The sequence below is a fragment of the Harpegnathos saltator genome, unplaced genomic scaffold (genome assembly GCF_003227715.2).
Source record: "Harpegnathos saltator strain DR-91 unplaced genomic scaffold, Hsal_v8.6 scaffold93, whole genome shotgun sequence".
NCBI lineage: Eukaryota > Metazoa > Arthropoda > Insecta > Hymenoptera > Formicidae > Harpegnathos > Harpegnathos saltator.
Window position 1 is genome coordinate 1,946,919 of NW_020230721.1, and position 27,930 is coordinate 1,974,848.

A 27,930-nucleotide genomic window follows, 5' to 3' on the forward strand; every position below is an offset into this window, starting at 1 on the left:
CACTGGCGATCGCCGACGAGCTCGACGAGCGACCGGGACGACGGACGCTGTCTGGTCTAATTCCGGCACGAATTTCAAGTTCGGCTGGCAGTCGTTGCGAATTAACAGGGAACAACGGGCGATGCAATTCCGCGGGAGTGGCCGTTTCGCCGTCACTTCGCCGACAATTGAGAATCACGAGCGTCGACTCGAGCGCGCGTGTTCACGCCCGATAAAATTCGCCCCGCCGCGCTGTTTTACGATTATTAACCCGCTATCGTGAGACAGAAGGTGGGAGAGGAGGCAAGAGAAAGAGAGAGGGAGAGAGAGAGAGAGAGAGAGAGAAAAGAGAACGAGATCTAGACAAACAAACACGTATCGCGAGAGCTTCTTTTCGTCGTGTTGCTTCGTCCCGCGGAGTGGTAGGGACAGGTGAAAAATGGAATATTTTTCAGACTCCGCTGCTTCTTCTCGCTCATCTCGTTTGTCTCAGAGAGAGAGAGAGAGAGAGAGAGAGAGAGCGGAGAGGAAAGGCACGTACCTGTTTGTGTGTATATATGTATGCGCGTGCCTGTTATTCCGATACGTCGCGCTCCTACTTCGGCTTACGAACGTTGCTCGGTATAAACAGCGCAAACACAGCGAGACAATGAGCTGTCGAGGTGTCGCGCGCTCCAGTTTACCGCACAGATCGATCATAAACTGGCAAAGTGTAAAGTAGCGTCTGGTAGCTTCGAAACTCCCGTTCGCTTAATGGACCAGCTCGGTGGTCCACATCCAATGATGCCGCGGAAGCTAAAAGCGTAAGAAATCGTGTATAAAATAAAAGGTCTCTCGAGGTACGCCACGAAAATGGCGATTATTAAAGGCGAGCAAGAGTGCCAGCCCCGCGGTCGAGTTCGAGCGAGACGAGGTACTCGACGAGGGAACGAAAGAACGGGGTTTGTATCCGCGAACGTTCTTCGGCCCCGAATATATCCGGGCCCCTCTCCGACGATAAATAACACCTCCGAGCGTAAAAACGCGCACTGTCATAAACGCTCGCAAATTATAACGAGTGAGTGAGCGGGCCGAGCTGCCAAATTCAGAAAGCCGTAAGTCAAAGTTGGACGCTCACCGCGTCCGAGAGCAAAATGAACGTCCAGTTGGCTATCAATAAAGTGTCTGTTACCAGGCGGACGTAAATACTTAGATCTGGCGTTTGCACCGAGCGAAGCGAGCAACATCCTCAGACGCGACGACGAAGAAATCACTTGCCGCGCACACTCGGCACAAATTTCTCTCTTCTCTCCTTTCTCCTTCCTCCCGCCCCCCTCCCTTCGTTTCTCGCGCGCGCGTTGCCTCCGCCTTAATAATAAACTCGATGGAAAAATGCGAGGAGAGAAGCGTCGGCCGGCAACAAATTGACCTTGTTTCGGCGAAGGAGCCGCCGCGTGACGTCAAAACGTGAAAACAAGATCGCAGCGAGCGAGCGAGCGAGCGAGCGAGCGACGCGACGCGACGGTGAGAATTTCCTTCTCTAAACGGCGGATTATACCACTCGCGGACACCGATGCGTCAAATGACGCGCATATGCAATGGCGTTATTCTAATGAGGCGCCGTGCCGGCGTGTAAGACTCAGCTGGTTTTCTCGCCGAGATGAAATTTTCATGCGCCCGATATATCTCGCCGCGCGCCGCGCCGGTAATTTGAAGGATCCGCGCGCGCGCGCGCGAGAGAGAAACGCGCCGGATACGAGAGCTTTCGAATTACCGCGACAGTATTTATGGCCCGCCGCTTTTAATCCGTTGAAACGCGAGAACGGAATTAAATTTCTCCCCTTCCTCTCCTCTCCCACCCCCCCCTCTCTCTCTCTCTCTCTCTCTCGCTCGCACGGTGACTTCTTCTTCCCTCCCCTCTTCGCCCCTCGACACCCGAGTCCGACACCGACTTTCGATTTCGGCGGAGGTGCGCACCCTCGAAGTCGAAGCTCGCGCCGCGCGCGAGCGCGAGCTTCGACTTCGACCTGTACGTTCGCACCTGTGCGCTCCCCGTGCGTCGAGTCCAAGTGCGACACGGGAGACGGCTTTAGGGATTAGATCCTGCGGAGTGACGCAACAATGCAAATGCGCAACGAGGCTGGCGGCGGATTTCGCTCTCCGAGCGCTAAGTCGATTACAGCGCGGTGTCAGCGCGCGAGACTCGCCTCAGGGAGGACGAATCGACGCGGAGCGGAATTCGCGAGAGATTACCCGGCGTATTGCACTCTCGCACTGAGAGAAAAGTATATGATATTTGGAACTATAATGATATAGTAACTAGATTATAGTTCCGAGATATATCATATTTATAGTAAGTATTACCATAATAATTACGATATAGGCATAGTATAACCAGCCATATATTTAATATTTAATATTTTTACTAAGAATTATAGTAAGTTAAACTAAAATTATTCCATGGATACAAATATAAAGTGGTAGGTAGAGTAACTCTTTTATATAGTCAATATTATGCCAGAATATTTGCTAAATTATGACAGATGTAGCTATATGAATATTAAATCTCACTATATTTGTGAATGAGAAATTACCATAATATGTGATAAAAGTAACTAAACGATTATTTAAGACAATCATTGACTATATATTTGTGCTTATTCTACTACATTTTGCAGGTTCCACCAACTATAAAAATATAGTTGACGCCAAAATGAACTACAAGCTATATAGTGAGATTATAGTCAATTCAACTATATTTTTCCATCAGTGCGTGCAATTCTCTCCAGAATAAATGCAAAGCGTAACGACGCGCACAGGCGCGCGCACGCGCACGGAAACCTTCGCACACATCGTTTCGGCGAAATGCACGCGTGATCGGCCATCCAAATCCATTGAATTTAACGGTTACGTCGTTCGTTCCGGGCAAATGGCTCATTAAACGCGGTGAATCGCGATGCAATGGCCGGCCGTCGTTTCCGAGGGCGAAAACGCCCGGCTAATTCTTCCGTCGTTCACGCTCTCGCTTTCACGGCGATCTGTGACGCGCAGGTGTCACCTGACGATGCGCGAGACGGCGAATTGCCGCAGCCTGGAATATTATGCAAATGCCGGACATGTATAATTTGCGCGTTCCGTGTCATCTCCTAAATGCGAGATCGATACACACTGCTTTACGATACTGCCGAGGCGCGCCGCGGCGCGAGCGTAATGGCCGCAGCGACGTATCGTCTGAATTACGACCTCGTGGAACAGACGTTGCGACCCCTAAAAATTCCACTCGTCCTTCTCTCGGCACTCCGTGACGCGAGAGTAATAAAAGATTCACGCGCGACTCTGTAGCGCAATTTCGCAGGGCCCGATGTAAAAGCGACGCGATGTATCAGCATCCGCAGCGAGAGAGCCGCGACAAGGCGTGTGTCCCCTCGACCGTTCGTTCGACTTTAAGGAGAGAGATGCCATGCTTGAAAACTTTGGAATGTAACTTTTTTTTCCCCGGGAACGCGTCGCGTCGCGTTGGTCGCGCGGAATTACAAATGCTTTCACATAATGAGAGAGAGAGAGAGAGAGAGAGAGAGAGAGAGAGAGAGAGAGAGGGAGAAGGGGAGAGCAAAAACGAATGGCAGTATTGTTCAATATGCAACAAAAGCGATAAAAAATTTCAAAATTCGCCGCCTGAGTCGCCGCTTAGCTCAAGTATTTTGCGCGTTACCCGAGGCTTTACGTGCCGAACGAGTATTCTCGCTCGGGAAAAGACCTCAAAGACCATTGCTGTAGCTTTACAGCCAAATTTAGAAGCTTAAAAATATACGAGAAATTTGCAGAAAAATGTCCGCACGCGCGGCGGATCTTGTACACGTATACAAGAAACACGAGAAGAGCAGCCTGACGGTGTTGGTGCTGACGTGACGAGACGTTGCGCCTGCGTGTGATCGACATTTTTCAAGTTCGTTCTGTTCTTCGGCGGCGCCGTTCCTCGGCACGATACACACGGTTTCGCACGGCAAGTGCGAATTAGAAAAGAAAGCGAAAGAAGGCGAAGGAGATACACTCGGCGATGTAATTCCGGCCGAACGGATCTTCGTCTCGAGTCTCGGCCGCTCGGCGTGCTCGATGAGGAACTTTCGATCGGAGCGCATTGTTCGCCGCTGCGAGCGCCGATTGTAGCCGGCGGGTTAAGTGATCGATCGTCGTGTTCGATCCGGCGTGCGCAAAACGCTCGCGGAAGCGGAGCGATGGCGCGTTGCTGCGCGCCGCTGCGGGGGTTAGCAAATGTCAGCAATGACGATTGCTCCTATATCCGTAGCCTTTAATGACGTGCACGTCAAAATCGAACGATGGCGAAAAGCCGGGCGCGCAGGCATGACCCGGTTCCGCCGCCGCCGCCGCCGAGCGCGTAACGATGTAAACGCCGACGCCGTGAAGTGCCGAAACGCGACTCCCGTCCCGTCCGCAATTTCGGCGCGCAGGCAGCGCGTCTTGCAAATTTCAGGTCGATACGATGCGCCGGGTAATCTCGCCGTGAACACGTCACAACTATTGTAGGCGTCCCGGAGCAGCCGGTGGTGCACGCTGCTTCCGGGGGAAGGGGGGGGGAGGGGTCGCGACGGCCTGGGCGGCCGCTCGCTTTGAGACACGCTCGGGGAGACTAATTCGCTCTTTTTCTACGCGAGTGAATTATAAATGCGTCCGTAAGATTGCAGCAAGCGGACCGCCTCCAGGCCAGGAGCAAGATGGAAGTTCAGGCGCCGTGTAATTTCGAGGTGCACAATGTAGGCGCCCGATGCTCTCCAGGAAGCATCTTGTCTTCCTCGCCTCTTTCCCCTGGAGGGGACTTTGGATTGATAATTTCGCGTCATTTAGCGAGAGACGGGCGCGCGTTTGCTGAGCAACCGGATACACGCCGAGGGAAAGGCAGGCGCATAAACGTGAAGTGCGGACGTTGACAATGACACGCTCGTAATTGAAAAACGGTTAGGTTCGCGTACGTTGACATCGGCACAAAGAGCGGCGACGTCACGGGACCATCCGCATCTGGCGCGCGCGCGAATCGATACCGGGGAAGCAGTTTTGCAAAAAAATTCCGCGCTCGGTCACGAGGTAGAGGCACCCGAGGCACCTATTAAAACCCGCTGCTTTGCAGCCGATAAGTATATACAGGGTGTTTCAAGAAGGATGGACCGGGACTGTATGCGTGGTTATTTTACCTCCTCGTCGAGGGGAATAAAAAAGCTCGCAACACGCCCGCTTGTTTCGGTCAATGTCGAGTCAGGATCGAAATAATTAATTTCGACGTTGACGTTACAAACGATACGAACAATATTTAAGTAAATTTTTAGTAAATATCATTTTCAAATTTTCGTAAATATCAATAATATTTGCTCAAATTGGTGAGAAATTCACTCTTGACTTTTGTCTGCGGGGCGATTTGACAGCAATCGTTCGTTCGTAACAACTTTTGCATAAAACAGAAAATTGACATCGAACGACACGCAATATTCCAGAGCGTTTGAGCGCATAAAGCGCACAGCTCATGCTGTGCGGTTTGCCTTTTAATTGACTGCGTTTAGCCAGAGCCCTCCCTCTTTTCAAGCGCTTTTCGCGTATACACACGATAAATACACTCACAAATCGCGATCGCAAACCCAAGCTGGACTCGGAGTTTCAGTGAAAACAGTGAAAACCACGGAAAATCTTCGAAAGTCTCGGAAAATTAGTTCCTCCAGAAGATTATAACTAGACTACACGTTACGTGTAGTCTAGTTATGTATAGTTGAAGATCCTCGCCGCGATATACGCCGCGGAGAAAGAATTTACAGAAATCGCGCGATGATTAATGTCCCGTCCGAGCGGAATATTTCCACGACGACGCGAACGCGGAGGTCGTGCGGAAATACCGAGGGGCGAATTTAAAAGCTCACGGGGGGAGAGTGCCGTGTCTCGCGGATGGTCTTTGCGCGCAGAAACCAGGTCCAGTCGGCCCTTATTTCTTCCAAATTCGGTGCAGCTCGCGCAATGTTGGGGATCATCGGGCGCCTCGGGAGTAATCAGCGGACGAGGAGATCGACGATCCTATCGAGCCGCATCGATGCCGCCGCGAATCGTGTTTCCGAATCGCCGTGCACGATAACAACCGCTTCCACACACACCGCTTTTATCGTCGTCGGCCGGCCGCCGAATATCGACTTGGACTTGTTGATTTCGCGTGCATCGCCGTGTATTCGTGCAACGTCATTCGCACTTTGACGTATTCGTATCGGAAACGGATATCGCGCGCCCGCCAGCACGCTGGCGGCCAGCCAGTCGCATAGATGCAGATTTATCAATATGTTTAACCGCTTCGCGAATTTAAATAAACTACACGCAACGCACTCGCGGAGCAGCAGGGAGTACCGCTGGCGAATACAGACTTGGGTTTCTCGCGTCGCGAGAAACGTTCGCCGGGATGATCGGGATTTAATGCGGCTCTTTCGCCGGGAATTTACAACCGCGCGCGACAATCCCGCGGCGCGTTATTCCGCGAGCGTTTGAACTTTCGACGTCCGGAATTATCGAGGGAGAGAAATCCATTTTCACGATGACTAATCTCTGCTCCAGGATACGCGCTCATTTCCTCGCTGGCGTAATCGCCGGCGCGACTTAACGGCGATTTAACGGCGAACTTCCCAGCGCGAAGATCCCGTCGCTTTTCTCGCCGGCGAAAGCGGTTTTATTTTTTGCCTTACTGCTCCTTCCCTCCCTCTCTCTCACTCTTTGTCTCTCCGCCTTGCTCCGCAGCGCAGGAGTTGAGGAAATTGTTTCCCCTCGAGGGGAGAAGCGAGTTAACTCCCGGAGATCTCTCTCTCTCTCTCTCTCTCTCTCTCTCTCTCTCTCTCTCTCTCTCTCTCTCCGACGACTTCACATCGCGAGCACCGGAAACGCGAAGGCCGGCTGAAACTTTAATCCCATTTCTCGCGTGGCGCTTCCTATCGGAACGCCGGCGGAAAGGTCACACCGGGACGGCTCGCCGAGGTCGCGGAGAGAGCGCGTCCTCACCCGCCACGATCGCTGATCAACGAGCACGAGCTTCGCACGCACGTCGTCGACTTGGCACACTCCCGCGAACGAGTCTCCCCGAGAGCGAGCACAGAGCGAACTTGAAGGCGCCGCCGCCACGGAAATCCGACGGCTGACTGGAGGATTCGCAGACGCGCGCCTTTAATTTAGAGCCGCGGAGCGCCCTCGACCTCACTCACTCGCGCTCTCTCTCTCTTTCTCTCTCTCTCTCTCTCGCTCGCATGCCGCTGCATGCGGCTCGTTCGCGCCACAGCGGGGTGTGGCGACGTGTGTCGCTGCATGCACGTGAGACCGCGGCACGGAGAAGCCCGGGCGAGGAGAAGTACTTGCGCGTAGGATCCACCGGCAGAAGTGCCGGCGGCCGTCACCGCATGCAACCCTAGCCTTTAACGGTTAATTGGTGAAGACCTTCCTGCCTCTCGCCGTGCCGTGCGCCCTCGGGGGAAACCTCGACCCCGCACGGGGGTCGAGCGAGGACGTCGAGCGAGGAAGCGCACAGCGCCCCGGTCGGCGTCTACGGAGAAAACGCGGTTTCGCGGCATTTAGAAAGGAAGCGCCGGGGACACCGCGAAACCGCTAACGATGCTCTCCGGGCCATTATCATCGTCGGGATCAACGCGCTAATTGCTGCGCTGCATTTCTGCGCGACGACGTCCTCCTCCTCTCTCACATTGGTCTCGAGCGAAGTGGGGGTTTAATCGCGTTGTACGGCGCTCGGATGGGCGGCGTGGAGCCGCGCTTCGCCGAGCGGATTTCAACTCGTGAAATAGCGCGGAAGTTCGGCCAGGTGCTTCTTTTCTTGTTTTTTTCTTTTTTTTTTAATAGTTGTGATTTAGCTCAATCCGCCGAGACGCTCGATGCAGCGACTCTCGGCGAGGTGTTGCGTGTTTCGGCCAGCGATAATGTAATTTTCTAATCGTCTCGACGCGATCGCGTAGGTAATGCAGCGGCGGTTTGTTCGGTGCTGAACCAGCACCGGCGGGATTGTTGCCGTTTGAGATTGGCGACGGCGAGCGGAGAAGAAAAACAGCGGCGCAGAGTGCCACGGGGAAAACGGTAAGAAGCTTAATCAAATCTGAGTTCATGAGAACTTGACGGGCCGCTTAATCGGATCCGCGCTCTCTCGCGCGAGTGACAATATCGTTTGCCCTGTGCGGCAGGATTGCATAGCGGGGCACGCATTAAATCATTAACGCCTAGTGACTTCATTCGGAGGTTACTTCCCACGGGACCGTCTTACATATTTCAGCGCCGCTAATCCGGTATGATTTTCTGCTCCGCACCATCCGAGCGTCATCGCCGTCGGCACCGGCGGCGGACGCGAGCGCGCGGATTTAGTTATTTCCGAGTACACGGCGGTATCGACTCCGGGACGCCCGTAAAAAATAGCGAAGCGCGTAAATAAACGGAGCATTTTGTCGCCGCGGAACAAGAGCGCGGTTTGTCACAGCACGGAGCTGCCTCTGACGGATTTCACGAAACTCGTGTCGAAAAAACAGCCTCAAGATACGCGTACGCTCGAAATCACACTTGCGATCGTAAGCGAGAAAATGTCGCAAAAAGCGAGCGAAACAATCTCAAGAAGTCGACTTGAGATGCACGCGCATTCTGATCGCGCGTTTATATCCGCTGAATCTGTGCGCGACCGTCTAACTCGAAACTGCTCCTCCGAAATTTCCCAGAGTGAGGTCTCGCCCGAAAAGTGGAGCGATCGCCGCGAGTCACTCGAGAATTCGAGTGATTCTTCATTCGCGAGGAGCGAATTCTCCGCTCTGAATCGCCGAGTGAATATCATCGAGCTCGAAATCGAAGAGCGGAGTACCCGGTATGTACACTCGTTTGCAGAACGGTGTCCATTTTTCCGACGGAACGAAGAACACTTGAAACGCTCGCAATTGTGAAGCGTTGCTCACGGGCTTGCGTGGTATCGATTACGACAAGAGCTCGAGTGACACACGCTGTGTAAACATTGGCCGCTCGTATCTGACGGACAAAAATTCAACCGCGACAATCATCTCTTTCTTGAATCCTCCGCTCGTGTCCTCAACATCGTCACCTCGGCCCCTGCCATGACCGGCAAGACTCGCGAGCAGGATTGAGAACTAACTTGTTACTTGTAACGAAGTTACAATTATTTCTTTTTTTTAATAATTATAACTTAACTTCGTTTCGTTTTCTTTTTCATCTATAACTGTAACTTAACTTGGTTGCGTTTGTTTGATAACTAGTAACTAATTTAATACTTTACTTTATATATTTCAAACTTAAGTTTCTGGCAGAGCAACACGATAACGCGACGTGCGATGCTTGATATCCAATAAGCGTACAGTTATTCTGGCTGCATTTGGAAAACGCGCTGTTGCGTCACCTATCTTTGTCGTTCATTTGATGTGAAACAAGGATAAAATGACGCAATAAGTCGCTGATAGTCTCCTCTCCGAACACAACCCGTATTTCTTTCAAAAAAATTGTACGCCTATTGAACATTTCCGTCGTGCATCGCCAGTCTTGATTTGTTAATATAACCTGCGTTCAACGTGAAACGCTGCGCTGCGTGGTTTCAGTTATATAAATAAAATTCAAGCAATGGATAAAACATCTCAATCTTCGAAGAAGAATTGTAAAATGCTATATGCTAGCGTATGCGGAAATATTCGAGTTGCGGCAAAAATTTGGAAACGAGAACAACCGGGCATTTCTCTACAAAACTTGCGCTGGCAAAAAAATTATTCACGCAAGTATAGAACTTCGACTTCAAATTTAAGAAAACATATGAGAGTATATAAGTCTTTATTTAATAAAATATCAATATGTGTTTTAGTGAAAAATTTTGATGTTAAGATTATTTTTAGTATTTTTAGTATTTATTATTCAAATTCATTCATATAATAATCAACAGACTACTTTTATGTAAAATTGAAGAAATTTACACAATTACGAAATTTAAAATAATAGCAAAATAAGGCAATTTTTACAAAATTATTGTAAAAAAGTTACTAAAAAGTAACGACTCGTTACTTTCCAAATAACTATAACTGTAACATGTTATTTTTGAAGGTCAGTAACTCGTGACTGTAATTAGTTACTTTTCCAGTGAAAAAAGCTGTAACTGTAACTGGATACTTTTGCAAAGTAACTTTCCCAACTTTGCTCACGAGCAGCGTCTCGCTCATAACGATCATTTCACCGAAAACGCGCGGAAACCAATGTGCTGTGTGTCCTGCAAACGAGTGTACCCCACCGGGAACATATTTGCTCCGATCGGTCGAATTCGCAGCGAAGTTGAAATCCGCCCCGAGTTCCTGCGATTTCGAGCGCTGGAAGCGGGACCGTCGCGCGCTTTTCACGCGTCACTCGCGTGTCTTGAGCCGCGATTCCGCCGCAGGAAATTTAGAGAGCGTGCATTCGTCTTCTCTAACGGAAGAGCCAACAGGCGCCCTCGAGGACGCCTCAAGGTCCTCGCAAGCGCCTCGCGCTGCACGCACGGTCAGAATGCGGAGCGGAAGAGGCCTCGTTGTCGAGCGAGCGACCTACCCATATCGTCGATTATAGGCGCCATCCGTAGCGTGACACCGACCAGGAGCAAGGACATCGCGAGCAGAAGACAAGCGGTGGCGACGATCGTCCATCGTGCGCGCGGGGGGAGCTCCTCGGGATCGACGAACTCCTCCTCCGGACTGACGACGGGCTCGACCTTGCGTCGTTTACGTTTGCGCTTTCTTCGTGGCCGATGGTACCTCTCCTGAAGCTCGTCCACCTTCTCCGGGCCGCTCAAGGTCTCCTCCTCCTCGTCGGCTACGTTCAACGCCACGTAGTCGGCATCGTCGTAAGGAATATTTCTGAAAGGGAAAGCAAACGGAGACGCGTCCTTCAGCGCAAGTCGTCCTTCCGCGCGCCGCGCCGCGCACTGTTATTGTTTTGTTGCTATTGTTGTTGCTGATCGGCCCGTTATTCTCGGCCGGCGCACCTTCGCCGCAAAGAAACACGCCGCTCCATCCGGATTACGCGTGACGCGTTTAATTTATATATCGAAAAATCACATCTCGCGCTCGCGCGCGCGTTTCGCAGCCCCGCCCCGTCGGGATTATCTCGCGCGAGATAAATGGCCGACGGCGATAAAAGACACGAGTTGCGCGGGCACGTCGGAAAACACGTGATTCTCTCACCCTCCCCTCTCTCTCTCTCTCTCTCTCTCTCTCTCTCTCTCTCTCTCTCTCTCTCTCTCTCTCTCTCTCTCTCTCTCTTTCTCCAAAGAGAAAGGTTTAAATGAAAATCGAGCAGCCCCCAGCTCCTCCTCTTCCTCTTCTTCCTCTTGGCTGCCTGTACGACGACACGGCGCGAGATAACGAGTCCGTTTTTTCGGGGTAAGACGAGCCGAGCTCTATTGACGATGCCGCTAATTAAAATCTACATCAGCGCGCGCGCGCGCGCGCACGCGCGCGTTCTCCTCGTCGTGCCTGAAAACACAAAACAGGCGAGCGACGCTTCCAGCGTGTTTTTTAACCAGCTCCGATTGTGAGGGTCCGAAGAAAAAAAAAGGGACGTGCGGCGGGCGCGTATCGATCACGATGGTACCTGTATTGTTCGCGAAACTCGAGAAGTTGCTGTTTGCTGTGCACGGACGGCGGCTGAAAGGGCGGTCTATTGTTGCGCAGGCACGTACCTCCGCATCCGGACGAATTAGAAACGTTAGCCCGTTTTCGGCCGAGCGAGCGAGCGAGAGAGCGGACGAGACGCCGCGCCGCGCCGGGCGACATTGAAGAGAATAAAAGCCGGCAGAGAGATCGATCGCATCTTCGCGAATGAACGGCGAGGAGACCTCCGGGCGAATAAGCCGATGAACACCGAGTCAATCCGCGCGCGGCCGCTTAAAGCGTACCTTGAAATACGAATTAGAAACGCCGCCTTGTTTCCGAGCGAACAATCGAAGCGACAAGCTAAAGCGGCCGTTCTCCCGAGAGGGGAGAAATTTGGGATCGGGTATGGCTACCCCCTTCTCGTCCGAGCGGTCGAATCTCCAAGCGAAATGTTGAGCGCGTCATTGGAAAGAATTGAAACCCGATCGCACCTTCGCGGCTGAACGCTGGAGAGGATTTCATGTACGTAAACGAATAAATTCCACGTAGGCGGCGCTGCTTAAAGCAAGGGCTGAAATATAAATTAGTAAACGCTCGCGACCGCAGCGAGACGCAGAAGAGACGGCAGTGAGGAAGATAAAAACCGGCGCGAAAATCGATCGCGCCATCGATTCGCAGGTTGAGCGCTGAGAAAATTTTCACGCGTAAACGAACGAGGACAAAGTCCACGTAGGCGGCTGCTTAAAGAGTAAGGGCTGAAATATAAATCAGACTGCTGTGTTGTCCCAATCAAGCAACCGAAACGAGACACTGCGCGACATTGAGGGGAATAAATATCGATCGCACCTTCGCAGCTGAGCGTTAAATGTTCCGGGCAAAGTGTCGCTCGCTGAAGGTGAAGAAACGGAAGAGAGTTGAAGCGCTACTAAAAATGCTATCCCACATTTTCGCGACTGGGCAATGTCGGAACGAAGTACCGAAGAACAAGATCGAGAAGAACAGAAAAAATCGATCGCCCCTCCCCCTCCCCTCGCAGGCGAGCGCTGAGAAAATTAACTCGTGCGTAAACGGACGAGGAACGTCGTTCAAGCTCTCAAGCTGCTCAAAGCGAAGCTCCGAAGTACGAAGTTTAATTAATCGAATGTAACTTCACGAGAGCCAACGGCTACGGTCTCTCTCACGTCCTACAGACACGTCACGTGACCCGCATAGATAGGAGACGGGGGTGCTCCGCCGTGCCGGGGAGATCGACGAAGAGACGGACGCGGATAAAAATAATAACCGCCGCGGCTGTTCGCTCCGGCGTAGCGAAAACAAAAGGACCGTCGCGGCGCGTCGGGAGCGATCGCGAGAGAGGTGAGAGTAAATTAGCGCGCGGCCTGAGTTTGCGATGAAACTCCGTTCGGCCATTACACGAGCTCTCTCCGCTCTGCGTGCGCTGCAGGAGGGGAGGGGGGGAGAAGCGGGCCAGCAAATTCGATATACGTCCGCAACAGCCAACGAGAAGCAGCAGACCCCGATATCGAGCTGAACAAAGAACAATCGTTGCACTATCTGCGTCACACACACGAAGGCCGCGTCACGTGCTCTCTCTCTCTCTCTCTCTCTGAGTATAAATTTAGAAAACGCTGCTAGAATAGGACGGAAAAGTGGAAAAACGATAACCGAGGTGTCGGGAGCCGTGCTCTGCGGCGCTGCGGAATGGAATTCGAGCCCGGCGATAACAAGCGGCGTGAGGCCCGGACAATGACCGATTCACCAGGCGCTATCGCCGCGTTTTAAGCACTCCGTCGCATTTGTCAGCGGAGAAATCGCCGCGAGATACACGAGTGTACACGTTATATGCATACATGTGTGTACACTCCGTTCTCGTCGTCCTTCGAAGCGACGCGCGCGCGCGCGCGCGCGGCCGAGTTAGTTCTCGCAAATATGTAAATTTAAAACGCATCTAATAATACCGGCAACGGGGACGCTGTGAAAGAATAATGAGCGCGAGTTTCCACGTATGCGGCGATTGCATACTTAATTAAGAGGTACCGATAAAAAGAGAGAGAGAGAGAGAGAGAGAGAGAGAGAGAGAGAGAGAGAGAGAGGATAAGTCCGGGATAGAGATGGTCAATTGCCATAATTTTGTTAATGTACGCTAGGCGTCAGAGCTGATCGGTCAGTTGTGAGTTGGATGTACCACAAGCAGTAGGTGTGTCTCTTCCTGATGATCCACAAAAACACTGTTATTGTGAGTAAATAAATGTTCAATGTTTCTATTAACCTCCAGAACGCGTTTCACACGATCGGAAAAAGACCTTGCCAATACGGTTTATTTTGAGTTACAACATTAGACCTGAGCTTAAACGACTAAAAAAAACATCGTATTTGCGTAGTTGATCTCAAAATTCGTCACCGAGACTACGTTTCACGCATCTTTACGCGAACTCTCCAAACGGGATAGATAGGCTCACTTTTATCGGGGTTAGATGGGCAGTCTACTCAGCGAGAAATGGCAAGCAATGCACACTGGAGGTTTCCCAGATGCTTTAGACGTACAAAAGACGTCGATCAGATATCTATTCGACTGTCATTTTTCTCTGGGTACTTAGCATTAGAAACTTCAGTACATTTTCACCAGCTTCTTGTTTCGTTTAAAGATACCGAATAGATTTCTTTCTCTTTTCTCTCTTTAATAAACAATGTTTTCCCGTAGGGCCTTTTTCTGTGCTGCCACTTTTCAACCTTCTCTGCAGTATTGCCCTTGGTTTCTCCACAAGAATCTTGCGGAAACGTTTTATTTCAATAATAACTAATAAAAGGATTAATAAAAAGGTTAATAATTAATAAAAGGATGTAAAAGACTAAACAGATAAATAAAGATAAACAAATTTCTACATAATCATAGGCATGCCCAATTATACCTTCACATATGACCATCTTAACCCGGACCATTTATCCTTCACCGAATATTTTTAATATTTCGTTATTATTGGCGTCCTATGAATTTTTTTTCCATAAAATTCTTCCATACCTTAAATACCTTCTCCTGTACTGACAAGTAAACCTACCCAAATGTCTCATTCCGATTTTGATGAAATTTTGCATGCGTATAGAGCATCGAAAAATATTAGATACGTATTTTTTTATATCGGCCCATAAAGCGTTTTAAGGATAAAAATTACCATTAAAATGTCAATTTTTTCGCTTTCTTGTCTTGTACATAAATACTTAATGTTTGAGAAATGTTTGAGAAAATAATGTTTCCAGAGGAACACATCAGCTGTTTTCGTGTTATCAAATCCGAATTCACCAGAAAATTCGAGACTTTCAAAATGGCGGATTCAATATGGCGGAGCGATATTTGAAGAATATCATATTTTTCGAAAGTTCGTGTACATTTATTAATTTCTCGTGAGTCGTGTATCTCAAGGTCTTCAGAATTAAAAATTATAATACATAATCAAATTTAGAAAACTATATTTAATAATATATACTTCACATATATACTCATTAGCCGAATAGGTCCACATTATATATCTTCATTATTTGGGCAAAGCATCCGTCTCATTTACTCATTACCTATCAGCCTAGAGAAGCCACATATAAAATCATACACCAATTCCAAAAATTGATGGAGAAATGTTTTTCAAATTTTCATCCGCCATGATGAATTCGACATTTTGAATTTCAAATTCTGATTCTAGATTTGTTTCTTACTCTGAAGACCTTGAGATATGTAAATCGCAGAAAATTAATAAATGTATGCCAATTACGACAGAATCATGATATTCTTCAAATATCGATTCGCCACATTGAATCCGCCATTTTGAAAATCTCAAATTTTCTGATGAATTCGGATTTGGTAACATAAAAACAACAGATGTGTTTCTCTGGAAACATTATTTTCTCAAACATTTCGTGATATTGAACATCTATATATAAGACAAGAAAGCGAAAAAATTGACATTTTAGAGGTGGTTTCTACCCTAAAAACGTTTTATGGGCCGATATAAAAAAATATTACGTGTCTAATATTTTTCGATGTTCTATACGCATGCAAAATTTCGTCAAAATCGGAGTGGGACACTTGAGTAGGTAGGCTTACTTGGGAGCGTGTTAATATGTCGTTGATCATTCATTGCAATAATACAGATGTGTTATTTCCAATAAAAAAAACTACGCATCTACCCCGGGCTTGCCCTATAGACGCCGGGAGATCCCAGCGTGCTGAAGCGGATCGTAGCAAGTAGTAAACGTCAACGCTAAATCGGTCGCTGCCGCGCCGTCTCGCGCGAAACACTTTTCGACGAACACGCGTCTTCGCGACGAGTTGCGTGTCAACTGATGTCCGTCGCGATACCCTCCCGCATTTCTCTTCCGTGTGCACGCTACGTATATCTGGGGCAGCATTGTCATGAAATTTAAAGGACAGTGTGCCATTGTTCCGGATTTGTAGGGCGACCGTATAATGAGCTTCGAAGAAGTTTCCGAGAGGCGCGTTATTCTCTCGGCCCTTTTAGCACATTTTTGATAACACGTAGGCTTACGCGCCCTTATTTGCGACGTGTCGCGAGTCGAGGAATTCGTGTGAACGAATGCGCTTTTGTCTCGGGAATAATATATATCAGGCACTCGCCCCAGCGAATGAGTTTTTGTCGGGTTGTCAAACCAAATGACCGATCGAACGTGTTTATGATATATTCAGGGCACTCTCTTGCCGCGCGTGTGAAATTTAAAGGACGGCGCTACCCTTCGGAATTTGCAGGGCGACGGTATAACGAGCTTTGAAGAAGTTCAACAGATGCGTCACTCTCTCTCTCTCTCTCTCTCTCTCTCTCTCTGCCTTTTTAACGCGCCTTTGATAACACTCCTATGTGTTATTATGACGTACAAACTGAATGACTAAACGAGCGCGTTTTTGTTTCCGGGATAATATTTGAGGCACTTGTGTCGGTGGCTGTTACTACACACGCAAACCGAATGACTAATCGAATGTATTTATACTCGGGACGCTCTTGCGAAATTTTAAGAGCGGATTTCTCGGGTGTTAATGTTCGCAGGGCGACGATGTAACGAGCTTTGAAGAAGCTTGAAAAACACTTTCTCTCTCTCTCTCTCTCTCTCTGCCTTTTGAACGCACCTTTAATAACACCCCCGTGCGTTATTATTGCATACAGACCGAACGGCTAAACTAATGCATTTCGCTGCCGAAATGATATTTGCGAAGCTCGCCGGCGGGCGAGTGTTATTGTACGACATACAAGTCGAACAGCTAGACGAATGTATTTTGCCCCCACAGATATCTTGTCTCGGTGGACATTTGCAGGGCGAGTTACGTGGCGGGCAGCCACGTGAGAGCAACAAAGCTGGCGATCATCGCGAGAGAGACCTCTCCTCGGGCCCGCCGTATCGCGTGGCGCGCATACACTTGGCCGAACGTATCATTTTACAAACCGCAGTGTACGATTGATCGAGAAGAGGCGAAAATCGGGTGGGAGACGGGAAAGGAAGAGAGAGAGAGAGAGAGAGAGAGAGTAAAGAGCGCGGGACGATGACGCGCGATAACACAGCGACGCCTCCTCGTGATGATCGGCCGACCGACACCACAGCGTCCGTTTCTCCGGACCTCGCGAGCGGACGGCCGCAGTTTCATTACACGCTTCAACGGCGCGCTCGTCCTTTGTTGGCCAGGTGGTTCAGCCGCCAAACCGTATTTGCCGAGAGAGAGAGAGAGAGAGAGAGAGAGAGAGAGAGAGAGAGAGAGAGAGCATGTGACGGAGGCGCGCAACCACGCACTGCGCGCTGCTGACCCAGTTCCACCCCGTAGTGGTGTGTTCTCACGCCAAAAGCACGTCTTTCTCTCTCACTTGGTGGAGCTGAGGACGGATCGAATCCCCCGGTGAGATAACACGGACGGACGGAGGACGGACGGGTCGCGCGGACACCCGGCGAGATGACCCGGGTAGATGACAAGATAGCGAAGCGGAAGTTCGAGCCGAGAGGCGACAGGCATCCCTCCGTCGTCGTCGCGGAGTTGCGACGCGGAGAAAACTATAGCAGCGGAAGATCGAGCGAGATATTCCGCGGCGACGAGGATGAGAGGATTCTAATTTCGGGCGCAGCCTCCAGTCCATCTGCCGCCCGGGGCGGTTTAACTGTTTCCGGTGCGATTACTGCGTCGAGCGGGATCTGATTTTTCGAAGCCTGTCGTCCGATTTCCCGAAAGTTTGCGCCGTTATTCTTGGACATTCTTATTATTTTGGTGCGTGAGTGTACTTTAGCTCCCAACGTAGAATACATGTTGAAGGTTTAACCCTTTAACGCCTATTGGTAACTACAGTTACCAGAAAGTAACTATAGTTACGCATTTAAGAATCCATAACTTGGACAAAAAAGGAGATATTTTCGTTTTCTTTGCACCCGCACTGTAAAGGTGAATTCTTCTTCTAAAAAATGGTATATAGATTGTATGTAGATTCGGTTTAGTCTGTTTTTAACTTAGTTTTAATGATAATATGTTTTGTTAAATTCCAGGTAGGCATAGTTAGCATTGTTACTGATATCTAGAAGTGCACTATAAATGAATAGATTGGAATCTGTTATAATTTTATACATTTGGAAGCTTTCTCAGATGCAAAATGTGAAATTACAAGAATACAGAAGTTCAAAATGGCTAATCCAATATGGTGGACACGAAAATCAAGAAATCAACCTATTTTTCGTGAAACCTGATGACCTACAGCTTTTTATGCGGCGAAAAATGAAGAAAAATGAAGGACGATTGACTATCTAAACGGTGATCCATAAGATATTCTTCTGAAATAGTAAGCTTGACGCTCTGAATGATAAACTTCACTCACAAATATAATAAAGTTTCAGCTCAAAAATGTCAAGCTGACTATCAGAGTTATGTCGTATGGATTACTCTTCATTTTTCTCTATATAGATTGCTCATTTCGTATATGCTTTTAGGATCCAAGTCATATTTACCAATAAACAATAAACAGAAATACAAAAAGACGCTTTTGAAAAAAATCGAGAATCCTTTGATAATGATTTGGTCAGAAAATTCCGTAGTTTTTCATAGATATAAAATTCTGATATTTTTTTTTTGTTATCACTACTTATAGTCTCAGTTTAAAAAAACTCAAATTTTATTCTTAAAACATAAAAAAGTCGGACGTTAAAGGGTTAAGTATCTGAATTTAAAAACCAAAACACACACACATTAAGAAAATGTCCAAAGTTGGATACGCGCCTCGGCAGATTCCGTTGACACTTTTGTCCCACACTTTCAATTGTGTTTTAAGCAATATCGGTCTATCTTAACCGAACAAGCTGATATTGTATTTTGTACAAATGTTGCATCTCCCGAAAAATTCTTTCCGTATGATTTCTTCTGTCTCGATTTCGAGAAGCCATGACTGGGATAAGAATGAAATCGGTATCGCAGTCGAATAGTCAATTTTGAGGCAAATTTGAGAATTCTAATCGGAGTTTAAGCCGTGTCTGGGAAAACACCGCGAAATTACTCCCCGGGCAACTTGATCCTACGAATGTCCGCGAACTTTGGTAGGGAACTCAGCGATAATTTAAACCGCTGCATCGCCGTCGGCGTTTGAAAAGAGCAGAGAGAGAGAGAGAGAGAGAGAGAGCGCGCGTACGATGAGATATACTCACAATTGAGCTTCGCTTTGGGAAATGTAGCAGGCACTTCGGTGCAGCGGCGGCGGATATCTGGAAGAGTCGCCGAAGACTTCTTTAGCCCTTTCTTTAGCCCTTTCGAAGTTTATTAGGGCCACGTTTTGGTCGCCGTCTATGCCGACCAGCTCGAGGCGCGAATCGAGGCCGGCGTGAACGTCTTGAACGCCTTGAAGAACATTTGGACTCCTCGAATGCCTGCGTTTCTTTCGAGGGCTTCGAGGACTTTCGGAAGCTCTTCTCCGTCCCTTTCCTGGCAAACGGAAAAAGGCGCGATTAATGGATACCCGCCGGCGGTTCAGACGAAGCTTAGCTTCAGGCGCAGCTTAGCTCCGCAAATATTTTGCGAATTTCGCCGAAGGAGTTTCGGGATTCTCCGGGAACAAACGTATCTCCTCGTCGAGCGCAAACTCTAATCCTCCGTCCGACGGAAATGTCCGACGGAGATTCGAATGATCACCTTTGATTGCATATGAACAATTGCGGTAAAGAAAACCACTTTCGCAGCAAGTACCGCAGTCGTATCGATTGTTACTACACGCACAAAAAACACATACCGAGTTAAAAAATAAATGTAATGTACACTTGCTCCAACTATTCCGCAGGTTTGCAGATACCCGTAAATTTGTTGCAAGTCCGTCGCGAGCGCGTCGGATTAACTCAAAATATACTCCGAATCCCGTCCCTGATAAAGTTTAAAACTCCAACGAACGATATTAAATTGGAACAAGAGTCTCTAATTGAAACGGAAACGCAACTCTTGCTCTCTTCTCCCATAGCGAGCGTATAAATTCTATAATATTCTCGAGAAGAGAAATTCTTCCCTTAAATGCATGATGATGAGCCCGTTTGAAATTTCTAACGAGCGCATCTCGAGAGACCATCATTCAGGATCTATCCTCTTTGTTGGAAATAACCGTTACTCAAAAGAAGAGAGATCAAGCGAACAGTCGCTTTCTCAGCAGCGGCGCAACGATATTCCTCCGTCTACCACTCGCCGTCAGAACGACCAAGAGAAATGTGGCGCTAAAAACCACTTCGACAAGATTAACCATTTTTTTCTTCCAGACTACGAGAGAGGCACACGACGCTCAAAGACACGAAACGTCGAAGGAACGTCTCTCTCTCTCTCTCTCTCCCCCTCGGGAAACATTCGCGAATTCGGCGCTCTCTCCGCTCGATTGCCACCTGCGTGACCGATCTCCCGCAAACGCAAAGCAATAAATCGTCTCGACGTACCATTGAGTGACTTGTGCTGAGAATGATCCGTCACATCGTTGAGGTATTCACCGCAGGGCGCGGAGTCGTGACGTCTGCGACGGTGGCGATGATGCTGCTGGTGCGGCTGGCCCTTCTTCTTGTGCTGCTGCTGCTGTTGCTGCTGCTGCTGCTGCTGCTGCTGCTGCTGCTGCGAGTGGTGCAGGTGGTGATGGTGATGATGGTGATGGTGATGATGGTTCAAGGAAGAAGAGGCCGTCGAGGTCGAGGTCAATCTAGGTCGGCGCGGACTGGCGGGCGCGCTGCCGGAGCGTCGGCTCAGGGTCGACGACGCCTTCATCGCCTCCACCTTGGTCTCCACGAGAGCAGCGAGGACGGCCTCGAGGCGCGCCACCTCCATGCCGCTGCCGCCGTCGTCCGTCGACACCGCCTTGTCAGCGACATCGGAAGTCGACGGCGTCACCGTCATCTCTCCACCTCGCGCTGTCACATTCCTCTCGCCGTCGGCGGCGACGGCGATCGCTACGCGATCGCTTGTGGCGCGGGAACGATCGGCCCGCTGGCGGGACGATCACAAGCCCTGCCGCCGCTTCTCCGCGCCGACGTTGTCTGCCGCCGAGAGCTCCTGCAGGAATCGCGACAACATCCAGCCGGGGCCTTGCGCCGCTCGCACGCCGCTCGCACACGGAGGCCGCAGCGGAGCGCGCAGCGACTTCCTCCGCGCTTTCCTCGGCCGCGGATCTTATCGAACGCCACTACGCTCGCGCGACGTTATTCCGCCAGCCGCCGTCGCCGTCGCCGCTGCCGCCGTTCATTAATCTTCCGCGGGCTTTCCGCCCGAGGCTGGTAATAACGATCTTCTTCCCTCGCGACAGCTACGGGGCTACAAGCCACGTAAAAGCCAGTCGCCGCCGCCGCCACCCCCGCCGATTCGGCCGCATTAGCAGCCGGCCGACTCGATCCTGCGGCCGCTTCGTCCCGTCTCGCTCGTTTCGCCGGTCGACGCCAAGGGAACCTGCGACGAGCGCCCTTTGACCGCTCTCGCCCTTTGACACGCGAGACGTGGCGTTGCTTGAGCGACGCTCCCGCTTGTTTGCTGCCTGTCGGTCGCCGAGAGAGAGAGAGAGAGATAGAGGAGGGGAAGGCAGGGTGGTCGCTGAATTATTCGTTCGTTCCAATTCTGCCGTTCTCTCGCTGGAATTTGCCTGGACGCGTAATGACGAGAACGTCGTAGGAATTCCCCGCGAATACGATCGAACGCCAATTACAGCCCGCTCCTTCGTCACGGGGTGGGGGGGGGCGAGAGTCTCTCGGTTCCTTTCTTCCGCCTTCTGCGTTCCCGTCGCGGAGGCAATCGATGTCCGGCGGAGCGTCGGACTCGACCGAGCTCGAGTCAGCTTCGAGGAGCGCGAGCTTTCCTCTCGGGCGGATTATCGCTCCATTACCGGCGCCGCCGGTGCGCCGTAATCTGGTAGCGAGTGCCAGAGGACTCGCCGAATCGCGCGATTTCCGGCGCCGCTCGACTGCCGCGGATACCTCCCGACGGCGCTCGCGTGTCCATCATACGCGAATCCTGCGCGAGTGTCCGCTCGGCCAGGTGCTTCTTCTTCATCGAGTATCCTGCCCGTCGCCGCGCGCGGATCCACGCCGCCCCCCGGGCAGCCGCTCCTTGCAGGACGCGCTGTCGGCTCGCGTCGCGCAGCTTACTCTCTCATCGTGCCCCGAGCGTCTGCCGAGAGTGTCCTTCGCGGTGTCCTGTTCTTTCACGCTGGGTACAATTTAACGATGCAGTCGCGAGAACGCGCTCGACTGCGCGGCCGCGTCCTCGGCGAGTACTCGCTCGTCGCGACGACGCGCCTCGTCGAGCGAGCGGGCGAGAGAGAGAGAGAGAGAGAGAGAGAGAGAGACAGAGAGAGAGAGAGAGAGACAGAGAGAGAGAGAGAGAGAGAGAGAGAGAAAGAACACGTCGTCAAGAGCTGCTTTCGCGCTTCAAATGCTCACGGACGCGCACTGGGGCGTCGTTATTCGTCGACGGCGACGCGGTCGAGCCGCGCGGAATCGCGCGCTGGGGGCAGCAGCGGCTCGTGAACGGGAATCGACCCGCGCCGGCGAGTCATCGCCGAGGCTAGAGCAACGACGACGACAGCTCGCGTCGAAATCGGAGTCGCGCCGCCGATGCTCCCTTCTGCTCGGCCAACTCGCGCCGAGGCTGAGCCTCGCGTTCCGATTAGACGCGTAGCTAATGACCCCGTTCTTCCGCGCAGCGCAATGCGAAGGACGACGCGCGGGACACGCAGCCATGCCCGGCTGGAATTCGTGCGAGAGAGGGATCATGCGGCGAACTTTATCCGCTCAGGAGAGTATGTGTGTGTGTGCGTGTGTGTGTGTGTGTGTGTTTTGCGAGCGAACGTCGTGAAACTGTCGGAGTGTTCACGGGGACCGAGACGTCGAGCTCGGCGAGTTTCCAGCCGGGGAAGTGAAATCGCCTCCGCAGTTGCGTCGCACGCTTGAGTCGTCCTTACGATCGTCGGAGGAATTTCGGCTTGCCGAACGGCAAGCCTGGGAAAAGTTTCGGGAGGACCGTAATCTCCGGGTTTTTCCGCCAGATATATGTCGCAAACAACCGCCGCTCTGAGAAAGTCCACTCGACCATCGGACGAATGAAATCACCGAAATCCGTTCATCGGCTCGCCCCAAGCGAGCTACTCGCTTGGGTCGACTCGTGCTCGTTCTCGAAAGCTTCGAGTCTGACTCGCGTATTTTCCAGCGGGGAGTGTGTACAAAACACACAATCACGGCGGGTGGTAAAAACACCATACGAGAGAGCGCCGAAGAGGGATGACTATTTGCAGAGGCAATCTCGCAAGAAAGCAAAACGGTCGCGGTGATGCCGAAGCTGCACCGGAGCGGAGGGAGTTTCACTCCCGAGCGGACTTGAGAGGAGTCTGCCTGCCTCATCACATTTCAGTGCGAGCGTAGCGACAGTAGCAAATCGCTCTCGAGCTCTCGTCATCCGCTCTAGCCGTTCGAACGTCACAGAACGCCCGCTGACGGGACCGCAGCGTTGGCCGGCTAACGCAGTCGATACGCGCCAATACACGCTTTGGCGGCCGATTGACCATAAAAGCACTCGATACCGCGCGGATGTGCCGAGAATACCGGGCGGTGCAAAGGCGCTTCGCGGTTTCCGAGTCCTCGCGACTCCGTACGCGCGACCGCAAGTCAGCCCCGGAATAGCACGAGGGTGCGTGAGAGAGAGAGAGAGAGAGAGAGAGAGAGCCAGCACGGCCTGGCGGCTCTCTCCAACTGCCCCACGGCTATCCTCAAGCGTTGCCCTAATTTATCGGCTCAGCTCGCCGTGATCAATCTGCTCGCGTCGTCCCCAATTTTTCGCTCCCCGGCCGCTCCGCCGGAGCCCGCTCCGGCAACTTTCCTCCCTCGAGGAACAAAAGTCTCTTTCCCCGAGGGACTGAGACAAGAGGGATTGGAAGTATCTCTCGCTGGCGCACATGGTGTCCTCCCGAAAAAACGAGAGGGAGCGTCGAAAGTGAGCTTGCTTTTCGCACACGGCGGAATCAGTCGGGCGAGAGAGAGAAAGAGAGATAGAGAGAGAGAGAGAGAGAGAGAGAGAGAGAGAGAGAGAGAGAGAGAGAAAGAAAGAGAGACAGAGACGGAGCCGCGCGATGAAAGAGTAATATACGGATCGTTCTCTCCAGAATCCAGACGCCGGTGCTAATATGATCTCCGTACACACGCGCGCATCCTTTCCCTCTCGCGGGAAAAAAAAGGATTTCCGGAGGAGAGCAGTCGCGCGCTTGAGGGACCAGCAGATTCCAGACGGGTGGACAACCACGAGTGCGAAGCGCATGAAGAAAGATATGCAAAGCAAAAGAGATGCGAGCTCGGACCACGTCGCGAGCGCGTGTCTGCTTGATTTCGAAAAATTCTCCGGAGAAACGGAGAGAGGGAAAGAGAGAGAGAGAGAGAGAGAGAGAGAGAGAGAGAGGGCGGAGAGAAAAAAAGAAGAAAGTGGAGGGAAAAAAGGAGAGAGGGAGAGAGCTACATGGAGGGTTGTGCACGTAAACAGAGAGAGAGAGAGAGAAAACGAAAAGGCAAAGCGGACTTTGTACCCCATCTCTCTCCTCTCTCTCTCTCTCTCTCTGTCGCTTTCCGACAAGTAGTCTCACGCTACCAAGGCGTCTCGCGCGAACGCGAGTCCTCAGTGCCTCGCACAACGCACACGCACGCACACGCGCCCGTACGCGACCACTACTACTCGTCGGTCGCCTCACGATGCTGACTACTCGCCGTGGTACTCACTACTCACAGCTCGCTACTCATTTGTCAGCGACTCCGCCGTCTGCCGCGGACGTTGCGCCTACTGGCCGGGCTAGGTCTCGTGTTTCGCGCGGTAGGTCATGACGCTTCATGAAGCCCCCGTGCACCTTCGCGGAGCGCACGCACGCACGCACGCACGCACGCACGCACAGCGAGGCCGAGTCGAGGACGATTAGCGTGCCGCGCGTGGGGTTACATCACGCTAAGCCCACGCTGCTAGCGATCGGCAGTGCTCTCGGCACGCCGCTTAGGATACCCTCTCTCTCTCTCTCTCTCCCTCTCTCTCTCTCTCTCTCTCTCTCTCTCTCTCTCTCTCTCTCTCTCTCTCTCTCTGCGTGTTCTCTCCCTTGCCCGATGAACACTCATGCGAAACTCATGCCGCACACCAAGACTGAGACTCACGCACGCACGCACGCATGCACCATGCACGCACGCACGCACGCACGCACGCACGCACGCACGCACGCACGCACGCACACGGTGGCGTGCAAGCCCACGCGATACGGAGGGATGTCTTCGCGTGCGCGGGTGTTAGCGATCGCCCGAGTACTAGGGAAGCGTCGCGAAGCAGACAGGGTTGGCGGGCAGGTAGCCGCTCTGGGATGCGTTCAGCCCTACCCCTTCCTGCCGCCGCGGCTACCACCACCACCACCATCGCCGACTCCCCGCCGCCACCTCCACCATCATCCGCGACCACCACCATCGCGAGCAACTTTGGCGCCGTCGTCGTCGTCGTCGTCGGCGACGTCGCTACAGCAACTGATGCCTCCTCTCTCCCTTCTGGCCGACGAGGGTGCTAGCGCGAACGGAGATGTTGATTCGTTTAAATTCTCCAACCTTCTTTGTGTGTCTTATTCTAGATACATGAGCGTCAAGTATATCCGGAGGCGCTGCTTTTTTCAGCCGCGACACTTATTGTTTTGACCTGAATGTTACGTTGAATGTTGAAGCAACGCTGCAGCGCGGGCAAAGCGCGTCTGGGGAATGGAAATTTCCAACGTTTGGCGATTCGTCATTTGGCGAATATATAATTGCTGGGTATTAATTGGAAACGTTTGATGCGTTTAGCGCGAACTCATTAAATCGGGGGAGTCTTCTGACGTTTTGAAACTAGTCACGATATACAGGGTGTTTGACAATACATAGGAAGCTGTCTCTGGTGCAAATATAGATTGGATCAAAACGAACAAAAGAATCTTCTATTCTTTCAAAGAAAGGTAAAATATAATGGTGCACGATATCAGTGAGTGTCGCTTCGACAACTCAAAATTTTGCGAAAGTTGAATTGAATTGCTGAAAATTTTCCAACACTTAGACGAAAGCTTTATGTTATGTCAAACTTGCCCTGCACACTTACTGAGTACTAATTAAAAAAGCTTAGCGCGTGTTACACTGAGAGTGCCCGAGACAGCGTGTAGTAACGCTCGTGTACAGATGGAACTAAATGAGAAGGTCTTCCGTCCTTTTGCGAATAACCACGGCATGTATTTATTGAGATATTAATCAAGGAACGCTCTTTTGGCGTACGCGCAGGATGCGGTAGAGCGCTGGAGCGCGCTGCTCGCAGCGTTACTCAGCCTCTCGCTGCTAGTCGATATTCTTGCTGAGAGATAATCTTGCTAAAAGACGAAAACTGAAACGTCCGGTAGCCGGCACTCTCGCGCGAATTTTATCGGATATTAAAAAATGTACGGAGAGATTTCGTTTCCAAATGTCCAAATGTTTCTAAAAAGAAGGTCCAGAGAGATTTACCGAACGTTTCTAGATAATTATTTATTCCTTCGATGCATCTTAACATCCGATCAACCAAGAGTCCCGCAAGCCGCCAGAGTGTCCCAAGTCATCCGTCAATTCCCTTCGCTCAATATCTTAAAAAAATAAACAAAAAAACGTCATATAAAAAAATCATATAGATGGAGAGCTTTCCCGTTCGGTTCGACTTGCTTCCCCTGCACTCGGCGAATTTGAACGCAAACCCGTACTGCAACGTAAATTGGAAATATCGAGAAGACGTGTCACTTCCCGATCGGCACAATAATATATTAACCCCTTGTCCTACAGCAACGAGTGAGACTCGTGGTAAGAAATTGGGGCCAAAAACAATGAGCACGATCCTGACTCGTGGTACTTCGTTCGGACCAAACGTAAACAACACGAGCCTGGCTCGTGGTACTTCATTCGGGACAAACATAAACAACACGAGTCAGACTCGTGGTTCAGTTGTTCTCGATATTTTCTTACTTTAGTCACGTGTAATTCTTCGTTACGTTCACACGTTTAGGTTATAATTCCCTAAAAGAATTAAACAACCCTTATACCTATCATGTCAGTAAAAGGAAAATCTAACATCGATGATAATTCCTTTCGTTGCGCCGAAATATACATGTCATAAGACGCATACATTTTGCGCAAGTTCGAGCACACGACTAAACAGCTAGATGGCTCGACGCGTGATCGACCTTCTTGTTTATTGTGGCCCGAGCGATCGGGAGTTAGCGGGTAGGACAAGGGGTTAATCTCGGTATTGTCAGAACGAACGAGACGAAGCAAGAAATCCGAACGATATGAGAGACTTTCGTGTTTCCCGCGCGAACGTTTTTCGCGCTTGAATGGATACACGTGCATGGAAGAGGAGACCATTCTCGACCTCACGTCGCTGCGCGTCGACTCGTCGGCGAGTCACGACCTCTCCCGAGCGCGAGTGGCTGCACTTGCTCTCGCGCCTGCGCACTGATTTGTTTACATGCCGCGCTCTTCTCACGTGAGGTGAATGACCGCATGGCCGCGCGGCGCGTGCGACACCACCACGTGGCAATCGAGCAATCGCGGAGTGGGGGCAAGGCCGCGTGCCATCGCGTACAGCGAGAGGCATGGCTTCCCGGAATCGCGGCGGCGGAATGCGGCCATTGTTCTCGCAGCGCTACTGTCGCGTGCATCGATCGAAATTTCATATCTCCGTTTCTAGAGATCGCAGCGACCTGAAACAAAGATCGCTGCAAAGGGAAAATTACCGCGTTTCTGATAGTGATGCGAGATCACGCGGCTGTGGAATAAATGCGATTAGCGCATTCGTGTAAATGCGCAAGAGATCGGT

The 27,930-nt window shown here is 51.0% G+C and overlaps 1 protein-coding gene across 4 annotated transcripts in view; it reads right to left on the reverse strand.

The window, feature by feature from the left end:
* LOC105182059 (alpha-protein kinase 1) overlaps positions 1–25,289 on the reverse strand; it is a 34,645-nt gene extending 9,356 nt beyond the window's left edge. For 2 of the 4 annotated variants that reach the window (XM_019840862.2, XM_025307666.1), the window contains exons 1-4: positions 24,629–25,110; positions 20,520–22,266; positions 19,260–19,533; positions 10,549–10,853 (exon numbers count right to left, since the gene is read on the reverse strand). In XM_019840862.2, coding sequence (XP_019696421.1) covers positions 10,549–10,853; positions 19,260–19,533; positions 20,520–20,967 — 1,027 coding nt within the window. In that variant the 5' untranslated portion in view covers positions 20,968–22,266; positions 24,629–25,110. Of the gene's footprint in view, positions 1–10,548; positions 10,854–19,259; positions 19,534–20,519; positions 22,267–24,628; positions 25,111–25,238 lie in introns of those variants that run through there. The other 2 variants (XM_025307668.1, XM_025307667.1) reach the window with 2 other exon arrangements.
* Positions 25,290–27,930: the final 2,641 nt, after the last annotated feature.